Here is a 20690-nt window from a genome sequence, read left to right as displayed (position 1 = left end):
AGAAACCAGCTAGGGAGTACTTGGGTAATTAAAACTTAAAATTGAAGTATAAGTATATAACCATGACAACTACTCCCTCAATTGAAGTATAATGTTGTGTTTGGTTGCGGTGAATGGAATAGAATGGAATGAGTAAAATTATTTGGAACTAATAGAGATAGGAGGGAAGTTTTGGAATAAATGTAAGTGAGGCAAAATTGCTATGATGAGATTTGAGAAGAAATTGGGGGTAGGAGAGAATGGAGCATTCCATCTCAAATTGAAGGTATGATCTCTAGCACATAATCTAAGGAATGGAATGGAGGAAGGAATGAAATTTGTTAACAATTGTCCATAATATAGTTCATTTTTCATTCCATTCCTTCTGGAATCATTCACCCCAACCAAACACAACATAAGTATATAACCATGACAACTACTCCCTCAGACCACTGTTTTTTTTACTTTGTACTGTAACATAGTACTATGTATTTTAAGGTGTTTGGATGAGTTGGAACTTGCTATATTGTCAGGGGCTGACCAGAGTCAGTCATCCACCGGGGCTAACAAAAATTTGCTTAGACAGCAAGTTCTTTGCTTAAATTTCTATCTTTACGCGGCACACTAACTAGGAAACAGAAATCAGGGGTACTACAGAAGTTGCAGTGAATAGTTCAGCACATTTGCTGCATCCCTGCAGCAGAAAATGTTTACTTCCCTTTGTGGTGTTGGAAAGAGTACTACAATGTGTTAGACATGGTTACAAAAGGATTCAAAGAAAACCTTAGAGCTAGACAGAATACAGAGAGTAGCTGCTGTTTAAAAGCTTGCAGAAGCCAAAACTGTCCAGGAATCCCAAGAGCTCTTGGAAATTCAAGTTTGGCTTACCGGGAGATAGATGTTAAGATAGGATCATTACTTTATGGGATTTTCTATGGTGTGCCCGTGGGCACACAATAGTCAAGTTACTTTATATTTTACTTCTTTTTTTTTTCCCCATCCAGATAGAGGAAAATGTATTACTGCATAGGGCACCCCCCCCCCCCCCCCCTCTGACAGCTTGTATCTTCTTCATCTTCTAAATTAACCAGTTTAAATTGTAATATGCTGCACAGGAAAAGAGATAATAATTCTCAAGTAACTACAAGTTCCGAACTTACTGGAAGGTGGAATCCTTTCCCTGACTACCCCATTTCTCGTTCCCTTTTCCCAATCTACCCAACTCCACTCAGTTTTTCCCAAAGTACCCACCTTTTGCATATTCCACAATATTTAAACAATAAATGGACCCCACTCGTTAGCTGTGCATACAAATGTGATTGAATCAAAAAAAGATGCTCACGTACATTTTGCATATTGGTCACATATTGTTGCTGCTTGTTTGGTATGTAATCTCGATTGGAAGCTGTACATTGAAGGTTATCACAACCTGACAATATTGTATGAAATGTGGAAATACGAATTTTATCCAATGGCAAATCAAGCGTATTGGACGTTTCCACTAGCATACAACTGGGAGATGTATGGTACTCTTATTGCTGATGAAGAACTGAGAAAGAAGAGGAAGAAGCGTGGACAGAGAGGTCAAAGTCAACGTATTCGAACGGAAATGGACAACTCTCAAAGGGTTAAAACTTGTGGGAGATGCGGTCAAGAAGGTCACACAAGACGCAGTCGTCGTTGCCCACAACATGGACAATAATTTTAAAATTATTTTGTTATTGTATTTTAATTTTCAAGTTTAATCTTGCCTAAAAGTTGCTATCATGTAATATTTGAGAATTAATTTACATGTTTAAATAAATATTAGTTAATAATTTATAATTATTAACTAATTAATTTAAAATTGGATTTTCATTAATTTACATGTTCAAATAAATATTAGTTAATAATTTATAATTATTATAAACAATTAAGTAAATGTAGAATCAATTTGATAAAAATTATAAACTCGGGTGACCTACATATAAGATGAACGTGTGCATCATCACATTTTGGCTGCACAACATACAAGTGGGGTCCAATTTATTATTTAACTATTGTGGATGCAAAAGGTGGGTACTTTGGGATAAATTGAATGAAGTTGGGTAGATTGGGAAAAGAGAATGGAAAATGGGGTAGTCAGGAAGGGATTCCTGGAAGGTGATATAATAGTTTGAAAAGTCCCACACATAGAAACAAATGAATATATTATCATTGTTGAGTTTGAGCAGTGTTGTAAAAAGCGGGAATCGAACTTAATCAGTGAAGTTACGGAACAAGGATTAATCGGAAATTAATTGAATTGGTCGGGGATTAATCGGATTGATCGGTGATTAATCGGAGATTTAATCAGTTCGGCAGGTTACGGAACAGGGATTAATCGTGATTAATCACCGACTTTTAGAACAAAGAGTTTGAGAGAACATTATTAAAGCTAACAACACATAATAACTTTCCGAGTTCCTAGCGCGACCTTCAATCTAACAGACTAACAGCGAACGAATAATTACAAAAAGAGCCGCTCTTTAGTCCAGGGTGACAAGCTTACAAATCAGGAGATATTCACTGACACACTAATGAAGATTCATGGTTTTGGTCGTAGAGAAGCATTGCCAGCGTTTTTCTGCATAATATTTGGTTTTGTGAACCAGGTTGTATAAAGAAACTGTTTCTGGGGGCCCGCATGATTACATATCTGCCTGAGCTTCTGCCTCTCCCTCATCCACCTTAATACAATTTTCATGTGCCTCTTACTTGTCAGTCCTCGTACACCAACTTCCTGACGATAAAAGCCATCATGAAGAAGTGAGTCACACAGGATAGATGTGATATTCATGTACTAGAATCACATATATTATTTACATGTAAGAGGATGGGAAGTAAAATAATTGACAAAGTAATAATATTTTTGGCACTCAATTCTTATTCATCCTTTAGGTAAATAGGCGAACCACGCATGACCGACTGAAAATCCTGACAATAGATTTCAGGATCCAAAGATGTTTACTTCAATTTTTTTAACAAAGGCTACAAGGATGCACGTCATAGTGTGAAAGAGATAAAAGAGATTTTGCTCAGATCATGATACAGAGAAAATAACACTAACTGTAATTGTGAAGCTGACATTACGTATTAACATGGGAGGACCTAGTAAGGGACGAGAGAGGGCTACAAACCCCCGAATTCGAAAAAGAAATGTGTGAATATGCCCCATCCCCCCAATTTTTTTTTTTATACTGAATTCAATTGACGTCAAAGATATTATGATGAGATATGGCACCAGAAGAATGTTAAGAGTATTGTAAGACTTATTTTTATATTATATGTAATAAATTCAAATGATGTTAATGTATTGAAATGTTTTTTTTTTTCATCCGTGATTTTTTTAAAGTACAAGTTAGTCCCCCTCAATACAATTCCTAGGTCCGCCAATACAATTCTTAGGTCCACCTAGGCTTGTCAATGAACCGGAGCTCCAGCCCGATCTGAACCGATCCGGGGTCTTCTTAGTGGATATGGATTCGTCAAAAATAAATCCAATCCGAAATCTGATCTGATAAAAAAAATCCGATAATAAATGGAGCGGATATGGATTTAAGTTGATCTGATCCGCTAATAACCCGATCCGGTGGAATATATATGTATATATATATTTGTGTGTGTGTGTGTATATTATAAATTTTTTAAATTGTAGTAGTCACTAGATACCATTTATGCGAGTCCTTGATTGTAACCGTGTTTGATTAATCATTTATTTAGTTAGCATGTATGAGTTGTAAAGTTAGAGTTAGTACTAGTATCCCGAAATTATTTCGTTTTATGTAAAAAAAATTCTAACATAATTTGTGGTTTTTTTATAGAATGAAAATGTATCATGCTACTTATATCATGGTGTCTTGTTTAATCTTGTCTTTCCTGAACTCGAAGAATCGAACAAATTTTTAAAATACTTTTAAATCTAAGTGAAAAAAAATCAAAAAAAAATTAAATGGATTTGAATATCCGATCCGTGATCCGTGTTCCTAATGGATCTGGATATGGATTGGTCTGTAAAAAGTCCGGTCCCGATCCGATCCGAATCCGAATTTGATAAAATAAATGGATATGGATATGGATTTAAGTTGATCCGATCCAAACCCGACCCGTTGACATGCCTAGGTCCACCACTACATATTAAATCAGTAAAGTCTAATTAGCTTAAAAAAATCACTAAAGCTTAAATAAAAAGGCAGCAAGGACTAAGGAGATTAGATATTATGCTAATACATTACTCCACAAAAGAATTACCAAGTGAAGAAGCGCCACAAAACCAACATAATTTCTACTCCACAATCAAGAGAACATATAACAAAGTCACAAAGTTTCTGATATGAGACAAGAAAATGTTTATAATCCGCTCTTGGTTTAAGATTGAAGTTTATGAACTGCTAGAATAAGCATAATAATGACCTCCAGAAAGTAAAACAGGAACGCCCAAAATAAGCCCCGCACTTAACACGATCAAGGAACAAGAGAACACAAAAATCAGATTAGAAACTTCATAGAATGCTACCAAAATTTCTCCACCTTATAGTTCAGCTTGTATATATAACGATATGCACAGCCTACAGGGAAGTCAAAAGTGATAATTCCACAGGTAAAATATCTTACTTTGTGGCAACTACATTCTATTGAAGAAAAAAGAACTGAAGGCTACTTAAGGCAATGTATTTGTAAACAAAACCCAAACAGCCAGACATCCAAACTGAATGAGAAATAACGAAAAAACAACTACATTCTCATCACTTGACAAAGGGGAATAACAAGGGATCAACAAGAAGTTACCTTAACACGCTCCCAAGTATCCGCAATGGTGAGCGGACCATGCTCTTTGACAATATCAAAAATAACCCTCGTAATTGTCTGTGTCTGCTCTGGTGGCGTTTTAAGCTCTATCGGTTTCATCTTCGGCTTCGGTTTCTTGCCAACATATCGAACAATTGTCGCAAACATGACAGCTCACTATCTAACTCAGTCCCTTGCAGTTGAACAATACGGCTTTCCAAATTTGACAGTTTCTATAAACTTTCAACAAAAGAATTCAGTTTCATTTCCCAATTTATACAAATACACGTAGCAAAATAAGAGAGTCTAGCATTCGTAATTAGATCAAATATTACTAACTCCCGTTTATTGTTAACCAATTCGATCTTATATTGAATAATGAAGTTGTAGACAAAGTGTGTGCGAATGATACAATAAAACTAATACATATGTATGTATATATCGACAAGGATAAGAAGAAACTATAATTAGGGTTTAGCGAGTACCTTTGAACAAGAGGGGATTGATTATACTTCATCTGTGCCTGTAACACTCAAGGCCCCCAGAAAAATTAGTAGCAGTATTTTTTACGAAATTACCATTTTACCCTCAATATAACCATCTGCATAATTATTTTTTCTTTTTCAATTGATTCTGATTTGTTTGATGAGAATATGAATACTATGTAATTGATGAGTAAGTGAAATACGCTATTTTTTTTAATGTGAAATACTCCCTCCGTTAAGAAATATATGTCCACTTTAGAAAAAAAAAATTGTTTCAAAATAATTGTCTACTTCAACTTTCAATGTAAAGTTATATATCCAAAATCAACTCTCCTCCACGTATTTCAAATTTATATTTCAAGATCAACCATACAACACAATTGGGTTCAATTAAGGACTTATTACACCTCTTTTTTCTCAAAATCCACTTTTTTTAAACTGTGTATTTTTTTTAAAGTGGACATATAATTTGAAATGGAGGGAGTACTATTTTTTGGAACGGCAGAGATGGAGGACGGTTTGATTGTTGCAAATATGAAGAGTGAAAGAGTGAAAATGTTGAATTAGTTTGATGAGTTTCTTAAGTCACGATAGTTTGAACGCAGGAGATCCTTGACATGACAAACAAATGAAGTGTATATACATTAATGGCCTCTTGTTTCGCGGATATCTCTCTCACTCCTTTTGCTAGATGTCGAGGATTTTTTCTTGATTTTCGATGAGATATCGAGGGTTTCTTCCTAATCTTCGACATGGTGCGTAAGCGTGTTTGGTTATATAAAAAAATGCATATTTTCTAATTCTAACCATTAAACTACAGTTGTTCGCTTAAATACACAAATCTAAACATTGTTTTCGAGTTTCATGCTAGATGAAGTGTGGACAAAAGAAAATATTGTTCCTTCTATTATCAGATGCAATGAAGACTAACAAGAAACACCAATGACTGATGGGCTAAAGCCTAAGGATAGAACTTAGAAGAGAAGAAAGTTGGCTGGGTGCCATGACAAATAAGAAATCAATTAGCTAATAAGTTAGCCATGAGAAGGAAGTACGATTAAATTTCAATAAAACAATAATTTCTATTAAATAATACTATACTTTTCAGATTCTAATTTGGGTCAAAATTTATTTTTTATTAAAAAATAAGATAACAATATTTATTATGCTCTAAGAAGAGCATAGTATGGATAATTTGTAATAATAGAATTTGGTCACATTATATAATACAACCGCAATTACAGATTGTTATTTCATCTATATTTATACTAATGTAATATCACTTTTAAAAAGTGATTATTATTTTTTTACAAGTTCAATGATACAATTTTATTATTTGATTTATGTTACAAGTACATTTGCTTCGTTTTGTATTATTTTTGCATTCGTACAGTTGGATTGTTAAAAACAATGAGATTCATGGACTTTAGAGCCATACCAATATAATATTTTCAAGAAAACCAAAGCAAACGTCACCAAGGTCAGTTCTGCTTCAACATGAAATACCAATGATTTTTACTAGCACTAATTTTCCCAGTACTTGCAACAACAAAAAAAACAGTTTTTTCCCACAGTTGCCCAAACATTATGTTCAGAATCCAGCTTTTGGCAACCAAAGTCCAAAGTAATAATTTTTGGCAGCCAATTTTTTCAAAGGAAATGTCAAATTAGATATGTAGTTTCTCAAATGAAACAATTCAAGTCCTATTTAATTATGAGAAAACACTGGACTTGTCCATACACCACAATATAGGTAGGCTGGCACAAGTACCGGTGACATGGACCAGAACCACAACTTAACAAAAATGAAAAATGTAGGGTAATAGATAACACATAGAAAGGGTGAAATTCATCCGTTGCTGAACATAAAATTCAATAAACAAAACCAGCTAATCCGCCATCTATTATTTCATGATGCATTGAGGAACTATTACAGCATCCATAAGTCCAAAAGATGACTGGCTTGCGTATAAATCCATATTCAAAAAGAAAAATTATATCCCAAACTTGCCAAAAAAACAACTATGAGAGCCCATCAAAAAGAAAATAAATCGCATAGCTTTTAAATCCTTAAGCTACAGAATACACTGATCACCCTCATCTCACCAGAATTTATTCCAGCGGTAGAACTGGAAGCTGCAATCAGTGATGATCATCGCCATGACCATCTGGTGGTCCTCCTGGACCAACAACTTCCAGCTGTGAAAATAAAAAGAGGTGCATAAGAATTAAGATGCATAGCTTCATTTAACTGATAAGCAACACACTGCGGGTTAAACTCAATCAATCCGACGTCTGAAAACTGATTTTAATATTTTAATATAAGAATGGCATGCCCCAGCTCTGGCTGTCATTTAGATCAACATTATACTATATGGGCTTTGGCATGCACCTCAAATTCAGGTTGTCGTTTAAGTTGTTTTCACTTGGATTGAACAAAATCAGGAAAGAATAGATGAGATTTGTCTTCTTATTTAAGTGAGAGTGGGGCAAATATTTATAAGTTTAATTCCTACATTCCATTTCAAACTATACAAACTAGAATCCTAACCTGACATGTTTGGCAGGAAGGCTACATTCTCCTTCATTTCCCTACAATCTACTTCACATCATGTTCATTCACTGTTCTATAAATCATTCTTCTTTCTCCATTAAATTTGTTTATAATTTTTCATTTCATTCCGTTCGTACCAACTGAACCAAACCTTACAGTTAAACCCCGATAAATGAATATATTAGCGACTGGAAAATTTTATCTCATGAGGTTAAAAATACATTGCCTCTATTATGTTAGAACCAGAAAAATTATCCAAGTGACGAGATTCTTGGTGTATCAAATATTCATTTATCGAGGTTATATTGTATATGGAGTGCTGAGATTGGATAGCTAGCTTCTAGTAGAAGCCCATTTCTTTTGGGTTAGATCCAGTTCTTGGACTTTTACTAGGCTATGTTGTAGGCAAACTCCAGGCTGTAGGTTTTCATCCAGAATTTGGTCCCCAGTAGCCTGACTGGGAGGCTACTTTCCTATTAAGACAACAGGTATTTCTGTGACCTTGCATAGCTCGTTTACCAAAAAAAAACATTATGCTTTCTGTACCTCACTAAAAATCATAATCTATATCCGTGCCTCACTAGAATCATAATATATATTCTATATCATGACTTACTAAGACACTTACCACAAAGTACTGTGAACATACTGGACACTCGTGTGGCTTGCCTTTCTCTAGCCAGAACCAAACAACATCGTGCTCATCCTCTGTTCAGAATATAAAAATGAAAGCACCAACTTATAAGGCCTATACAGTATACACAATGCAAGAAAACCGAAGTGCGGGAATCTGCTCATGATTTCTGTATCACAAGAAATGATACTTGGCTTACCTCCATCAACTCCGGGGCATCCAACAATTCTTTTATCATAGTAGGACTTAACAACAGCAGGTGCTTCCTACAAGCAAAAAGAACTTTAAAGCATGTCTAGATGAAATCAATATACTGGAGAAATTGTGACACATAATTTCTACAAGTGTTCAATGTACAATTTGTTTTCCACATCTGAACTGGTTTACAAATATGAACAAATTTATAAGAGGAAAACTCTTTCAACAGTTTAAATTTTTGTATCTTGTTTCCCCTTGCAGAGACTGGTAGAAAAATTGAACTTTGATACTCACACTTCGACTCCGAAAAAGAAAACTTCCTACTTTTTTGCCATGAGATATTAATCAAGTACTGGAGGCTTACACATAAATACTGCTAAGATGATTCTACTAACACCAAACTAATTTCTAAAGTAGCACGAGCAATAAACACAGATACATACAATCGAACAATCTATGTTTAAAGACCAACAGCAACTGACATGAACCACATGTTTCTTCATGTCATTAACAGAAACAATTAAACAACAAGCCCCCTTTATCAATTTAATAGTTACAAGACTCCTAGGCATAATTGACGCGGACTATAATTATAATGCAACCCAGGGGCATAATGAACTTCAGGGGGAGCCGCATTGCCAGCACAACAATCATAAGCATGGTTACATATGTACTGTGTACAAATAACTTGTACAAATCTTCCCATTTTCCAAGTTGATCCGATCCATTCGTTCAACTAACAGCAAGACCAAGAGTTATATATAATTTAATTATATCCATATAATTTAAATAGATATAAGATTATTTAAATTACAAGTGAAAATATTAAATTAAGGCATAGAAACCCCCCCCCCCCCCCCCCCAACCCAACCCAAAAGAAGCCATGAGGTGCACCAGCCTAACCTAGTGTGCAGCTTGTTGGTGAGCAACATATCCCTGCCCCATACAGTAACACATACTCTACATCTAAAGCAGAAATTTTAACCCCCACGAGGTGTCAATTACATTGTTATGGTTCTTGTAAACCTTTACAAGTATGCATTCTTCTGATCGAAATAAGCATGGTGGAAAAGTTGCTACTGCATGAAACCCCTATGAACAAGGTAATTGGTGACCACACTTCTAAAATTACACAAAACTGTAAGCAAGCATATCAGAAGTTCATAAGTGTTCTGGTACACACAGAACTAAGTCACTAAATACCGGTATATCTCATTTCATTAGCTAAGTCTGTGTTTGCTCACATACATCATCATGAAAGTCGGGTCATCATACACATACATCTTGTTCAAGCAGTACATTTGTGTACATATCAGCACTTTGAAACAAACATATTAAAACTTTTAGGAGCGCATCAGCAATTTAACACAAACAAGATACCTAACCACCGATACATACTATCACACTTTACCCCAAGCTAAATAAAACAACACAAAATCTCGAATATAATAAAAACCATTTAATCAATAAATAATTAATCATAAATTATATACAAATAAATCGAAAACACTAACCTTTGTGCCAAATGGACCTTCAGGAAAGTTAATATCCAAAATATCTCGTCCCTATCACCAAAAAGATCAAATAAGTTGAATTAAATGTTTTTAAAAAAAAGTCAATTAGATAATAACAGAATTGAGAAAAAAAATAAGCGAGATTAAACTCACTTGAAGCTGAGCTTCAAGCTCCTCACGCTCATGACCAGTAGCAATCGGCATTACATCTTCAACTCTCTTACTCGAAACACCATCTCCTAAACATAAAAAGTCATATACACACACATATACATAGACAGATACACAGAGACGATAGATGTAGAGAGATTACCTGCGGGAGCGGTGAAAGAGCGAGAGACAATAGAAGCGGCGGGGCGAAACGACGGCGTAGAGGAGGAAACGCCGGGCGCGACGGAGCGATTAGGTCGCGGCGCGGATCGGGAGACGGCGAGAGGTCGGAGATGCGTAGAAAGTCTTCTCCACATGATTTGGGGAGGTGAGCTAGGGTTTTGAATTGTGGATCTGTTAACTTTTGGACTGTGATTGTAGATCAAGTGTGATTGGCGCACACACTTTGTGTGTGTAAATATTTGGGGGATGAATCGCCAAATGAAATGGAATAGGTCTGTGGGTACGGAGGCGCGACTAAGGTGGGTTTGGCCTCCTGTTTATATTTTGTTTTGGTCAATTCTGCCTTTGCTGCTTGCTCGTTTTTCTGATTAATTAGTAGTAGGTGAAATAAAAAGCGATTAATATGTATACTAAATGCAGAAATTAGAGTTTTATTGTATTAATAAATGCAAAATAATGGCACATGGTAGCTATCATTCTTTGTTTTTTTGTTAGCTATGATTCTTTGTTTTTTTGTTAATTAAATATAATAATAAAACTAGGGAGGAAAACGCGCTCCGCGCGATTGAAAAATTTATTATATATATATTTAAGATATATTCTATTTAACGTTATAAAAAATAAATACAGTAAATTAATCAAAAATGTCATATTAAGATCACAAAGTATATTGTTATTGTCATGTGAATTCAATATTATCTAAATGCAACAACACATCCCAACCACAGGAATAGCTACACTAACACAACATAGCAATTTTCTACAGTAAGGAAGAATACATCTACACATATAATGAAGCAATTTTCTTCTTTTTACCTTTTACCATTCTCTCGTAAGAATCTTTTTTCCGGACCTCACATTTTATTCTATGAATCCAATACACATAAACAATTTGCGTTTATCATCAAATTCATCTTCTAATTATCATGCTATCATACATATCACCCCTTTTTATATTTGAACCAGCTTCATTTTGTTACAGCTCAATGCAGTTCACAAGGCATGGGTGAAAGCAAAAATAAATATAGGCTAAAGCGTTTTCGACTTTGTACGGTCCACAGGACATATCTTGTCTTCCACCTTTCTTGTTAAGCACCTTAGTAAACATATCTTGTCTTCCACCTTTCTTGTTAAGCACCTCATAAAAAAGGGTCCAACACTCACTCGCAGTTCCTTGTATTACATAGTTTATAACATTGCTGCCTCAGTAACAGAAGGAGCCCTTGTCATTCTCTCGTCCCTTACACAATATGCAATCTGTAATCAGAATTCTTGGACAACCCATTCTTTAAGGCATTGCTTGATCAAGCTCGAGAGGAGGATGATTTTACAGCTACCTCAAAGCTCTGGATATCTTGCGATGAGGTTGTCTTTCTCAATGTTCTTCGATGTGCAAAGCCTCGATGGCATTAAATTGTCCTCTGATATTTAAGGAGACATTGAGTTCATCTGTTGATTAGTAGTAAGTATGTCACTGCAAATCTTTTCAGGAAGCCAAGTAAAAAAAAAGTACCTACGTAAAATATATGACAAATGAGCATAGGAATAAACAGCATACCTCAACACCATAATTATAAGTCCAATCGAAAACAATTCCAAGAAAAATGCAAATAAGGTAGTAGCAACATCCTGATCCTACTGCCATCCCTATCAAAATAAGATGGAAATCATGACTTAACTTTTAATTTAGTTTCAAAAAAGAGAAAATAACATAACGTGCTTCTAAACAAAGACCCTGTATATGTACCAGATAATATAGGCTGAATCCAAAATATGCTCCCTTTCCAGTTTCGATACATAAGTTATATTGAATTAAATATATACCATGATAATTGCACTTATCACCAATTATATGATAGACCTACCAGAGCATGACACCAGAAGCCGTAGAAAGTCCCAGAGATCAGAAAAAGCTTCCAGTGACAAACCAGTCCACGTTTGAGGACAGCCGCCTCGAATGACATACCACAGTAACCCGAAAAATATAAGCCAATTTACTATGCCCAATGCAACAGCTAGTCCAATCACCCCGCTTGAATTGGTACACAAAAATCCAACTAATAACAGCATTGATCAGGAAAACAGCAAGCAAAACCCATGCCATCACCCCAACCTTAAACTGGCTCTGCAAGAACCTCTGCGTAGGCAAAAGAAATCCAAAGCTAAAATGCCTGTTGTGTTTCCATAAACAGCCTCTTTATGAGCCAAGGTGTAGATATCAGACATGTTGAAATTCTATATAATTTACGATGTATCAATATAAAATAACATACAGATATTGTATGAGTCTATGAGACCATCTTTTTATCACACTGAACACTGCAAAATACATTATTATTCAAAACATATTTTGTTTGCACAACAATATATGGTCTCCGAGTCTTTAATAAAATAGTAGTCTCCATATACCGTTTCCCGACAAAACAGCTATAGTATAGCAGCAAAAGAAAATAAGAGAAGTTACGATGAGGCCGAAATAACAGAATGTGGCGATTTTAGAAATACAATGCACAGTACAAAATTGAGACTATGCAAATGATTCAACGCAATAAGCACCAGAAGATTACCACAATGTTCAGGGACTGGCATCGAAAATAGGCCACCGGCCGCTGAGAAAAGAGACAACAACCAAAAGAGCGACTAATCATGACAGACAGGAAGCCACTGCACGCCCACTCCAACTCCAACACCAACAAAATGAAGCTCTTGAAGATTTGCAAGTCTGACCTCTTCTCCTTTTTGATGAGGGAATTGACCAGCTAATCTCTTCTTGAAAAATCAAATCGACACACGCTAAGATTCATGCACAAGAAATAAAAATGAGCCCATTACTAATTCATTGATGATTGATGATTCGGAGCTGGCATGTAGGAAGAACGAACTTGGGACAATAAAAAGTCACAGATGCAATAATAAGTGGACACAGATGCAATAAATGAACATCTGACCTTTCGATAAACCAGGAGTGGGTGGCATCATAAGGAAGGAACCGCTGACGAAAAGAATAACAAACATGATTAAAGATAACGTAAACCTAAAAATATTAGATAAATTAGTATTCTCTACTGGCTTTAGACGCCCACCGGGAAGCTTGCAAAGAGTGTTCCCATTTTGCCGTAGAAGTATATGCGAGGTGATTGTGTTCTTGAACCTGCAAAATCAGATACATATGTGGAAAACTTCATCATCTTGCATGACTTTGACAACTCTCAGAGAAAATCTACGGGGGGGATAAAATCTGATTAATGCAATTCATATCAAACCCTACCCTTTAAAGCTTTCCAGTAAGCAAATCAAAAGTCTGCAACCAATAATAAAATAAGCTGGGAAAATAGATAGTCTATTAGCTCTAAACACAAGCAAAATCAATAAAGTTTAAAAGTGCTAGAACATAATGTAACATCTGGCAGGCCATAGTAAGCTATAGTATAGCAGCAAAAGAAAATAAGAGAAGTTACGATGAGCCCGAAATAACAGAATGTGGCGATTTTAGAAATACAATGCACAGTACAAAATTGAGACTATGCAAATGATTCAACGCAATAAGCACCAGAAGATTACCACAATGTTCAGGGACTGGCAACTTAGGTTTGCTCCTTCCTAAAGAATAGGTAGTTTTACACCAAGAATACTTGACATTTTATTCCATAGTTCCTAAGCAAGAGTACAATGAATAGCTGAGATCTAAACCAACTAAAGAAACATAGTAGATGGGAGCTGTAATGAGATTCCATCGGTGTGAGGAAACAAAATTAGGAAGCTCCCATCTAAGAAGCTACAAACAGGTCCAACAAAATAAATGAGAAAACATCATAGACACCACCATGAAAGCAGAAACAACACAAATCATATCAAGGAGGGGGGGGTACCTTAATATAAATATGTTCAGCAGCTTTTTCTTTCTCGCTCTAGACTTTGCCACTACTTTGAAAACCTACGTGACACGAACCTAGCCAGTACCCTCGATGACATGGTTGTTAGCCTGCAGAATGGAAAAATCTCACTGCTAAATCCATCACAATCTACCTCCTAAATTCTTATGCAAGGGAGTTTAGACTGCGCTACACACACATACACAACATCATACATATCTCAGAGATTTCACTCGTACACACATCCATCAATATACATCCAGCATCCGCACCGATTCAATTGAAAAGTGAAACAAAAACTCAACTGCAATATCAACAAAACACATTAAAAAGCAATATTTTAAGAACTGAAAAAGACCCACAATGGAGAGACACCAAGAAACTCAAAAATCAAAAACACCCATCAAAGAATCACCAAATTAATAAACATCCAACTCAAAAAACTGATCAAAACCACTAACCCCTACAAATTGATTGATATATACAACTTATAGATACATCTGAGCAATAAAAAAGGAGAGATCTTGAGAATCACCTCTTCAAAACGAATCGAAAACCCTCAGAAGAAAGGACTCCCTTAGAAAGGCGGAAGATATCTTGTAATGGACAGAGTATAATTTTATCGATAAACACCTGTATTTCAGACATCCGGATATGCCACGACTCGTGGCTGTTGCACAGAAGGCATACTAAAGAGGCACGGTGGCGCGGTTCATCTTTCCATTACCCCTTCACATTTTCAGTTTCAAAATTTTAAAAATATATCTTTATATTTATATAAAGGATTTAGTTTAATATTAAAATGGAAAAATCCAGAAAAGAAGAGAATCGAAAAGAAGAGCTATCAAGCGTGCCATGTCAGCTTGTTAGGAACCTCCTTTATATAAATATAAAGATTGTTTTGTGGCATCATAAAATTTTTGGGGCTTTTTTATAGCCCATTATGAAATTACGAAGGAACAAATATTATGAGTAGTCATATACGAAATATTGTTCGGATAATAAATCATTACGATTATATGATTAAGAATTATATGATTTTAACAAAAATAAGAGAATGAAATGATTTGAATATATGTAATAATGAAATGGTGGAATTAGGTCTAAGTTCCTTAGAGACCATATATATTTAGAGTATTGGAGTCCTCCATCCGGATCGTTCATATTCTTCTAATTTAACGGTTGCAAAATTAACTTCTTTCTTTTTTTGTCATAAAATTGGAATTCATTAATAACTCAAATCATCCAACAATACATGATTAAATTCAGGGTGAACATTTCCCACCCTCCACACACGATCAGCTACTGAACAACTATACCTCGCCAAATAGTGAGCCACTTTGAATTGAATTTTTTTTAAATGCAAGTTTGTATATATATTGACAGATGTAGTTTATATTGTACTCATCATTTGTAACTGTCACTCATACAAGCACCGTTACTGTCAGTTATTCCGCGAGGCATCAGGCAACCAACATGCTTATCTTTAATTTGTTTCTGTTTCTCGTAATTGTCCTTTGCCATATTTTAGAGTTGTTTTCACTTTTCATCTCTCAAACTCATATATTCATATTGTTCTGCAGTTGTGAATCAAGAGAAACAAAATGGAGGACAGTAACAATTTGATCATGGGAGGGAAATGCGAAGAGAATTGAGAGACAATATAATACAATTATTTGAAATATGTATAAAGTTGTTAGTTGCAGTTTTTTAAATTATAAATATTATCCACTTGTCTCCCACATCCACCGTGCATTTTTATTTTAATCCAATGATAAGACTCTAAAATCTTTGTACTCCAAGGAATCCAACTTGGTGGAATTAATAGATTAATATTTTTTTGTCTTGCATATAAAATATGGATCGCGCTGAAGACAGAACCATTCCTTATCGAAAGAATTACACTGGGCATGATCCTTATAAATAGGTTATGCAAGTAATTCGTAAAGAGTTCGAACTCACAACTTCTATACACCAGAAAAGCACGTGTAACTTCTTTCATTATTTTTTGGACAACGGTGAGTCGGTGTAGGGACTATTGAGGCTTTGTTGCCCGACTTCATAAATATTGCTCCAGGCACTATCAAAACACCATTTTTCCCAGCAACCGAAGCCTTTGTGCAGCATGTCACGTATCTGTAGGCTTAGGATAATTTGATTCTTATAAATATTTATGAATATTTTTTAAGGTGTCGTATCAAATCCTCTCATAATATAATACATCATAATATTAATTTTTTTTGTATAAATTTATGTTGTTATATCATGCATAATTAATTCTTCCGATTGATTTGGCGTATTATATCAAAATCTGATTATTACATATTTGCATGGCTTCAAAAATCAACATTCTTCGAGCATGGAAATCTAAATAGACAAACATATGTATATTAAAGTGTTTAAATGAGTTATATAAATTTATAAAATTGCAACTTTCAACATTGTTAATGTACACCAATTTGTCTCTTTTGGGCCAAATGTGATGGGTTGTTGGGTCCTGTACGCATTAAGTTATATATGGGTTTGGAATGTTATATTAAGTTATGAGGTTGAAATGTTATAAATTGTATCAGAACTCTACCCGGCTGCAAAACATCGGGTAGATAAAAGAGTATTTGAGTCTTTATAAGTACAAACAAATAACTAATGTATACCACACTTATGAACGTGATGGGTTGTTAGGTCGAGCGTGCATTAAGTTATGAGTTTGGTATGTTATAATTTTAAAATCGAATTAATTTCCACGAAATAATATAGGTAGTAATTTATAAATTGTAAGTTAATAAAGTTTCTGAGAAATTTTTGAATAATTTTTGTATAACTTATTGTCATTATCATTAAAATATTATATAAACTATTTAAACAAGTGATTCTAAAATATAACACTCTTTTTCCGCACTTTATGTTACAACGAAAGAAACACACCATCTTAATTAATAATAAGAAAATATTCAATACGATCTGCTCATCAGTCTTCATATACGCAGTGTAACAAGCACTGCAATGTGATCTTCATTCTTCATTCTTCACCAAGACTGACAAGAACTTCTTCATGAAATAATTGTTCATGCTCGTCCAGGGTAACGAACGCTTAGCAATTTAACATCATCGATCACTGGACCACAGAGAGAACCAGAATGGTCACTCTTCATGTGATAATATGTGCTCAAAAATCTAACTCTTGTCCTTGGAGACACGGCCTTGAACCGGAGTTTTGCTTTCTTGAATCCACCCTTACCCGTGGACTGATAAGGGACTTGAAGTGTGGATTTTGCAGCAAATGCCTCAATTATCATGGAATCTTCACAAGAGTTCTTAGCGTCCCCCACGGAGAATGTGAGATCATAGACTTTGCCTGGTGTGGTCTTTACCACTTGTGCTAATGCACTTTCTTTTCCAGCAACAAGTTCAACTGCTCTTTTGCCCTCAGGCACTGCAAAATGTGCGATGTCAATGTATTTTACAGCCTTGAGAGACTCGACCATCCAGCCGGGTAATGGGGAGTGATCATCCTCAATGTTGGGAGGGATTAGTGCACCCCATGATGTGTTAGGAAATATGTAAGGACCCTCTTCGAAATTTCCATTTTTCAACATATTAGCTGCAATAGATAAAAAAAACAAAGGATCAGTTAAATCATCTAAATGAACTAAGATTTGCTCCTTACATTCTCTCCCACAAGTAACAAAAAGTAAATTTATAAGAAATTAATCAGCTAATGGATCACACCTCTAGTTCTTTTTGGAGAGGTCAGAGTCTTCAAAGCAACGGAATCAATAAGTGGACCACAGGCCGGGTCTTTCTCCATGCCTGGATTATGGATCGTAATCTCAATTTGATTGGACTCTGCCAAGAATCCCCAAGAATATGAATCCCAGCCATCACTGCTATACATAGTTTGCATTGGCAGAATTCCCCAGTCCTTTTCCTCACTGTTTGGTGACACTGAAACATTTAACTTTTCTTCTTGTGCACAAGTTCTAGCAGCACTGAATGTAAGGGCATAGAACATTCCATTGACAACCTTAACTTTGGTTTTAATTGAAGCTTCATCACCTAGACGAACTGCAAAGGCTCCCTCGGGCACCACCAACAACATGTCTCCTTGTTTTTGACCCGATTTGATGTACTCTACGTACCCTGAGGTTTCCCAGTTGGGTATGGCATGGGGATCCATCACTTTGGTGCCCTTCAATTGCTGTGGCTTTGGTCCGAACTCAAAGTTACCATTAGGCAACAATCCTGCATTTTATTCACCCATCAATATACACTTCAAATAGTCATATTAAATTAAATCCATACAGACCAAGTAATTAACTACTGTATAGAACTGTTTCTTCTTTAGTTATTGAAAATCAAATTTGAATATTTTTTTTGACAGAATCAAAATTTGATATTGAGCATGTGAATAAAAGCAGGCTGGGGCAATGCTGCATTATTTTTCTCCCATCTCACATGGAACATGACTTGCATTAGTGGTGGCCGTGTGCAGCAAATAATATAGTACTGCAATAGATATTCTACATATGATCTGTCACGACTCGAACATCTTTCTTTACATTCTTTAGGAATTTATACTGTTTGTTCAAAAATACTCCTATTCTCTTTCGCATTTGTTTTGTTTAGAGTTGTCATAGCAGGAATTGAGATTTTCAATCAAGTCCTTGCACCGCGACTTTAATAGTTTCAGGAAAGGCCACTCAAGAGAAAAGCAGATCTCTCAATGTAAGAAAGGGAAAGGAATATGCCATGAAACAAAAGTGAACATGAACTTGAATTCAGATTACTCATCTGTGAGATCTCAAGCCTTGAATAGTTCATTTAACACTCAACTAACTTTCAACAGTCCACAATTGTCACATTAATGGGTCTTTCTGGTCTGCCCACGACCACACTACTTTTTACGACCACACTACTTTCTATTTAGGTGGATAATTTTTATTGGTGGAGATTTTTGTACATGCAGGGATCATCATTATTAATAAGATTAAAGGCAATAAAAATTCTATCACCTAACTAAAAAGTGATTGTTATTGTGTGTCCACAGACACACACTAGAAAATCCGCACATTAATACTCATACGCCAAATAACTCATTAAAAAAAAACGAAATTCATGGTACTTGATCCTTGGCATTGTCACTCACAGGCTCAGCAACATTTTATATGAGTGATTCTAATTTTCTCCTACAAAATATACATGCAGCTGGATCGACATTCATCTCCAGACTGCATACAGATAATCCATACCAGTACTTGCATAACGAAACATATAAACACTGGAGGAGCTAGCTAGCAGTTACTTAAATGATCAAGAATCATGCTGATTACAGAACAATGAGTTAGGTTCAAACAAACAAGACCAATCCAAAATTTAAAATCAGATAGAACAAGAAATAAATAAAACAAATAAACAGAAATAAATGTGAGATGAGTACCATCAATAATGGACAGAGCAGCATGAGGTTTAGCTGAAGCACAAAGTACAACCAACACAAGCACCAACATATGTTTCATTCTCTGCATTGTCCAAGCTTTACTACTTGTAATCATCAACACTAATAATCTATACAGGTTTATGTATAATGAGACTTGAGAGAAATACAATGATTTTGGATATGAAAACCTCCAGGGATGTTAAGTAGCTTTTATACACTACAGCTTCTTAAAAGCCCCTGCTTCTTCAGTTATTTACATAAATGCCACTGGATCGGAACTTTCCCGGTGGGGTCCATCAGGTCCATGCATCTCTTGACCTGTATCTCAATCAATCTTTCTCCATTATTATTACCATAAAAAAATAAAAAAATCTTCCTTTATTATGCCAATATAAATTTGGAATTTACTAATACTACATGGGATTACAAATCTCCAACACTGGCTGGCTAGAACAGCTCAGAATTTTATTGGAAGACGTGAAATTATTCCCTCTGCAAGCTCTAATTTTAAGCAACATTAGTATAATGACACAATAATCTGTTTTTTAAGTGTGATTTGTAAAGGGTAACAAATGTGACTCCACTGGAGATCGGTTTGGTCTGGTGGAGGCTAACGACAAAGCCATTGAAAGCCACATGCTTTTCTTAACTAAGGTACTTACATTGTCTGCTAAGGCCTGAGGGCTAACCTGTCATTTGGGTGTTCTCTAACATGAGCATGTTCTTGATTAAGCTGTAAGATTAGGACATCTAATCACTAATTAATGAATAACCGACAAAGTTACGAAACGGCCCTTTGATGGTATTGTGAGTTTTTGTTATCTAGCCAATTGTTTTGTTGTATAATTATGTTTTTGTCTCCATCTTCCGGGGAAGGC

General features: G+C 35.3%; 3 protein-coding genes and 1 long non-coding RNA gene across 12 annotated transcripts; all 4 read right to left on the bottom strand.

The window, feature by feature from the left end:
• Positions 1–2374: 2374 nt before the first annotated feature.
• Positions 2375–5416, bottom strand: LOC108194198 (uncharacterized). Of its 2 annotated transcripts, none has more exons than XM_017361117.2 (3): positions 5271–5416; positions 4786–5025; positions 2375–2740 (listed from the first exon to the last, which is right to left on the bottom strand). In XM_017361117.2, the coding sequence occupies exons 2-3, from the start codon at positions 4951–4953 to the stop codon at positions 2546–2548; spliced, it is 363 nt and encodes a 120-aa protein (XP_017216606.1). In that variant the 5' UTR covers positions 4954–5025; positions 5271–5416; the 3' UTR covers positions 2375–2545. The 2 variants fall into 2 exon arrangements, with proteins under 2 accessions (XP_017216606.1, XP_017216608.1); XM_017361119.2 differs by having other exon boundaries at positions 4786–5018; positions 5271–5336.
• Positions 5417–7141: 1725 nt separating this feature from the next.
• On the bottom strand, positions 7142–10865 carry LOC108193409 (cytochrome c oxidase subunit 5b-2, mitochondrial). Its single transcript, XM_017360043.2, has 6 exons — positions 10484–10865; positions 10324–10409; positions 10171–10221; positions 8658–8724; positions 8453–8532; positions 7142–7469 (listed from the first exon to the last, which is right to left on the bottom strand). Exons 1-6 carry the CDS (start codon positions 10635–10637, stop codon positions 7413–7415), a joined length of 495 nt encoding a protein of 164 aa, XP_017215532.1. The 5' UTR covers positions 10638–10865; the 3' UTR covers positions 7142–7412.
• A 439-nt stretch (positions 10866–11304) lies between these two features.
• Positions 11305–15115, bottom strand: LOC108193888 (uncharacterized). 8 transcript variants are annotated; one of them, XR_001801299.2, is made up of 11 exons: positions 14911–15115; positions 14591–14679; positions 14373–14485; positions 14065–14157; positions 13772–13826; positions 13587–13654; positions 13452–13495; positions 13071–13296; positions 12369–12640; positions 12062–12150; positions 11305–11952 (listed from the first exon to the last, which is right to left on the bottom strand). It is a non-coding gene; the product is annotated as an uncharacterized LOC108193888 (long non-coding RNA). The 8 variants fall into 8 exon arrangements; XR_001801300.2 differs by having other exon boundaries at positions 13071–13495; positions 14579–14679; XR_001801298.2 differs by having other exon boundaries at positions 13071–13495.
• Positions 15116–17245: 2130 nt separating this feature from the next.
• Positions 17246–20008, bottom strand: LOC108193287 (BIIDXI-like protein At5g11420). Its single transcript, XM_017359888.2, has 3 exons — positions 19813–20008; positions 18105–18617; positions 17246–17976 (listed from the first exon to the last, which is right to left on the bottom strand). Exons 1-3 carry the CDS (start codon positions 19925–19927, stop codon positions 17441–17443), a joined length of 1164 nt encoding a protein of 387 aa, XP_017215377.1. The 5' UTR covers positions 19928–20008; the 3' UTR covers positions 17246–17440.
• Positions 20009–20690: the final 682 nt, after the last annotated feature.

Source organism: Daucus carota, chromosome 7 (assembly GCF_001625215.2).
Source record: "Daucus carota subsp. sativus chromosome 7, DH1 v3.0, whole genome shotgun sequence".
NCBI classification, from domain to species: domain Eukaryota; kingdom Viridiplantae; phylum Streptophyta; class Magnoliopsida; order Apiales; family Apiaceae; genus Daucus; species Daucus carota.
The sequence above is the reverse complement of the archived record's forward strand: the minus strand, read 5'-3'. Positions and strand labels throughout refer to the sequence as shown.